Genomic DNA, 4,277 nt, shown 5'->3' with positions numbered 1-4,277 from the left:
ACGATAGTGGCTTTAGTTTTTTCAAATAAGGCGGGAAACATTGGCGAGGATAGACGTTATTGATTTTCAGGTTTCCGCAACATTTCGTTATGGAGGTAACCCCCTTTTCCGACAACAACTTGTAAACCCAGGCCATTTATTATCAATAAAATTAGACCAGAATACAAGAATACCGTATTGAGAATGACTTGTAGGAATTTTAATACTGATTAACTAAATAAATATTTTACTGATAAAGATGGGGTACAGTTTACACCGCCATAAAGATCAGGTACAGTATACACCGCCATAAAGATAACACACCACATCAAGTAAAGATGAAAATAATAATTACTCTAGTTTAAAATAATAATTTACTCTAGTTTAAAACGATTAAATAAACTGAAGATAAAATAATAATATAGTATATTTCAAAATTATTACACATACGAAATATAATAATATAATAATATGCTATCGTTCTAAACTATAATAAAGAGTTTTATGGTGAAAATGATTATAAAGGTTGAAGCGAATGTACATGAAGTAACAGGTGAGGGTTGATGGGAAATTGGAAAATGCCACCTTACAATTACCAACTGAACTATGTTTTCCTGGTTAGATCTATTTGATAAGCCCAACTTCAAGTTTGGTCAAAGGTCACGAGATGTAAACAATGCTAGCGCTAATCCCAACTCTAACCCTAATGCTGGACATAGCCCCAATGTTACACTAACCCTAAAATACAACCTCGCCAACAATCACATGCCCTAACCTTATTTACATCTCAGCGACCTTGACGATAATTGAGCTGACCTTAACAAATAGATTTAGCCTTGTTTTCCAACCGCAATGCACTGATGTGAAACGCCTTCCGATAAACAGAGTTAGCGCCCTTCCTCATTCGCCGTGAAGAGAATTTACCCGGTTCAGATAAATAAAACGTTTACCGTGACATAATAATAATAATATAAACACAAATAATAATTTAACATTATTATGACAATAATACTTTCTTCAGACAAATATACAACACATCTTTTCACTTTTACTTAAAAAGAGTAAAAAATTATACATATGCTTAACTTAAAGGAGCTAAGTCACCAATATTTGGGACCTGGAAATTGACACAAATGGGTCGCAACGCATACAATTATGTAATATGAATGTATATAAATTGATTTACATTCAATCGTTTCTGTTTTTACTGTTATTTCTAATCAGTTAGGTTCGGCGAAATACGCCAGTATTCTCAATCGAATTTCAATCTCTAGCGTCTAGTTATTCCAGTCTACGCCGATAGTATTTTATTGGGCATGCTCTCCAGATAAGAATATAGCGTCACCGTTTGACATCACTTGTGGAATATGCATAGCCTCGTTTTTCGAGTCCATTATTACAAGTAGCGCTGAATCGCATTATGGTACACGATTCGTGTACCAATTGTAAAATTTTTATTTTGTCTTAAATATTGGACATCAGAATGTCGAAGATTTTGGATGATATTGTGTTAAGAGACTTAATTTAGCTACTTTAAACATTTCCCTTGTAATAAATATACACTTTTATGCATAAACTTATTTCAAATTCTTTAACGTGCACACTAACATGTACACAGGATTACGCTTTTCCGTCCAATCTGAACGAATCAACACTGTTCCTTGTCAGGCCTCCGTCCTGCACCACCGACAAGGAGAAAACGCGCTAGAAAATCACTTCTATATGTCTGGTTAACGTGATATCAATGTTTATCAGGGTCAGTTCAGGTTGTTGTATATTACACCAGAATTGGCTTATACCACTACAGATGTTCTCAATGATCTTCAGAATAAAATAGGTAAGACCATAAAAATAAAATCGTTGATTGATTAAGAATCAAATATCTATGTTTGATAATATTCAAGCTAGGATTCAGTCAGGTTAAAAACAGGCCCATCAAGAGATTTTATCCAACAGTTATAGGTGGTGCTGGTTTGTTTATTTTGTCTGAATAAAATTTCACACACGAACTTTGCACAACAGACCTCTGACGCATACCTTATTCTGTTAGTAAGTGCAGGAGGACCACACTACACACAAAACAAACCTGGGGACGTGATAAACTACAGACATTACAAGAAATAAACAACAAATATCAAATCAAGTGAATGGATCCAGGGACCAGTCAGCAATAAGCTAAATATTAAAATATATTTCATTTGACATCCAAATAAACAAGTTCCATTTGTTTTGGGTTGAGCTAACATATTTTATAGAGGAGATATATCCTTGTATTATTATGACACCCATCAATAGAGATATGTCCTTGTATTGAACTAACAATAGAGATATATCCTTGTATTATGATGACACCCATCTATCGTACTATGTTCTGTAATATAAATGTCAGTATCTTTCTATGTTGTCTATTTTTACAGACGCCTGCACAGTAAATTTTTCGTTGTTTTCTATAAATCCATTCGTCACATCCTTTAGTTTATTCCACTCTATAAACGTACTACCCCATCCAATACCACCAGGTATAAATGTAGCTGTATGTCGTGCAACTGTAGATTTACTCACATCGTTTATATTTAATAGTTTTAGTGTATAACTAGCTGTAACAGATTTAACTGTTTTATCATCTACTCCTCTCAGACGCAGGTAACACCCTACTGTTGGTGTATCTGAAAGACGTCTAACATCTACATACCATGGCATTCCTTGTATCATTATATCATCACCAGAGTAGTACTCATATGTCTTCACCCGATACAAACTAAAACTAGATGTCCAGGTTGGTGACTCCATTGTTTCTAATTCACCAAGTAAAGATTCTAAAGTTTTAACATCTATATCTACCATACGATAATAGACATATCTTACTGGAGGTATATCTAAACTGGTTGATCTGCTATCTTCAGTCAGTGTTTGTACATTGGTTAAAGCATCTACAACTGGAACAGTAGATTTACCATTCAGCACGCCATTAATATATTTCAAACTGTTCTGTAGAGAACTTTTGAATTGGGTCGAATTTTCATGTAATGTCTGTAACTTGTTACTTTCTTCATCACGAATTTTATTCATTTCACATTTTATATCATCGCCATGTTTTTTGACTTTGTCACATACCTTTTTAACCCGTGTATCGACATTATCACAGGCTAATTTAGCTTGGTTCTTGATATCAGATATTTGATTGGTTAAAGATTCACAATGTTTCGCGACTTCGTCAACCTTCTCTTCTAACTCCCGCTTTATAATGTTTAACTTTCCTCTGATTTCTTGGTCTACATTAGTAAGATCTGTTTTTGAGTGAGTTGTATGATCCAATATAACACACCTATCACAAACAGCAACAGAACAATCTCGGCAATAAATATCTATTTCTTTTGTCTTGTGTTTCCGACAGAAATGATTTTGTGTTTCACCTTTTGGTTGGATGTAAAAGTTTGTTGAAAACCCACTTGCACCCCCATCAGGTACTTGAATCTCTGTTCTACAATTAGGACAATTAAACTTGTTGAGATGTGAAAGAGCTTTGATATGGTCGTCTATACAATGTTCACAAAACGTGTGAAAACATGGTAGTATTTTCGGGTTAGTAAAATCCTCTAAACAGATACTACAGCTATGTGTATCATCGACTCTTTCCGCCATATTTATAGATATGTACAACACAGTTAGACACAGTCCATGTAAAAACTACAGCACTTATATTCACACATTGTGGTTATTGAGTTATCATATAATCTCCAGTTTATGTTAAAATTACAGCAATATTCACAGAGTATATTTATACGTTTTTTTTATAAAACAGTTCAGATTACAGAAGTAAAACAGCCACTAGAATTCAGTATAATGTGTACAGGATAAACATACACACTATGTATTTTGATGTCCACACTTATAACACACGACTAAATAAATGTGGTTTTATATATACCTTTATATCGCTGTCTTTATACAAGTTATACCACGTGACTAAACATATCAGCTTTTATATATCTATCTTTATATCAATGTATTTGTAAAGGTGTCAGGGTCTTGAGGGGCGGATCCTGTACACGAGATGTGCAGTAGAGTAAGATAACGATAATACACGAATTCCGCTAATGGCATTTAGCGATAGAGCGCAATAAACAGAATTTATCTGGAAAACAATCACTGGGTTATATATATACACATCACAACGTTTCAACATGAGTTCTAGTATCGTTTTCAAGCACACCTGTTTTTTTAAAAAAAAAAAAAAAATAAGACATTTATAAGATTTTATTTTAATCTTTTCCATATTTTTATTACTGATTTATGTG

At 33.6% G+C, this 4,277-nt stretch overlaps 1 protein-coding gene across 1 annotated transcript; it reads right to left on the bottom strand.

The window, feature by feature from the left end:
• Positions 1-1,460: 1,460 nt before the first annotated feature.
• LOC126807961 (tripartite motif-containing protein 2-like) lies at positions 1,461-3,869 on the bottom strand. Its single transcript, XM_050532965.2, has one exon. It carries the CDS (start codon positions 3,619-3,621, stop codon positions 2,365-2,367), a length of 1,257 nt encoding a protein of 418 aa, XP_050388922.2. The 5' UTR covers positions 3,622-3,869; the 3' UTR covers positions 1,461-2,364.
• Positions 3,870-4,277: the final 408 nt, after the last annotated feature.

The sequence above is a fragment of the Patella vulgata genome, chromosome 9 (assembly GCF_932274485.2).
Source record: "Patella vulgata chromosome 9, xgPatVulg1.2, whole genome shotgun sequence".
NCBI classification, from domain to species: domain Eukaryota; kingdom Metazoa; phylum Mollusca; class Gastropoda; family Patellidae; genus Patella; species Patella vulgata.
The sequence above is the reverse complement of the archived record's forward strand: the minus strand, read 5'-3'. Positions and strand labels throughout refer to the sequence as shown.

Coding starts and splice junctions, on each gene's coding strand:
- LOC126807961 (XM_050532965.2), bottom strand. CDS start 3,621: ATGGCGGAAAGAGTCGATGATACACATAGCTGTAGTATCTGTTTAGAG.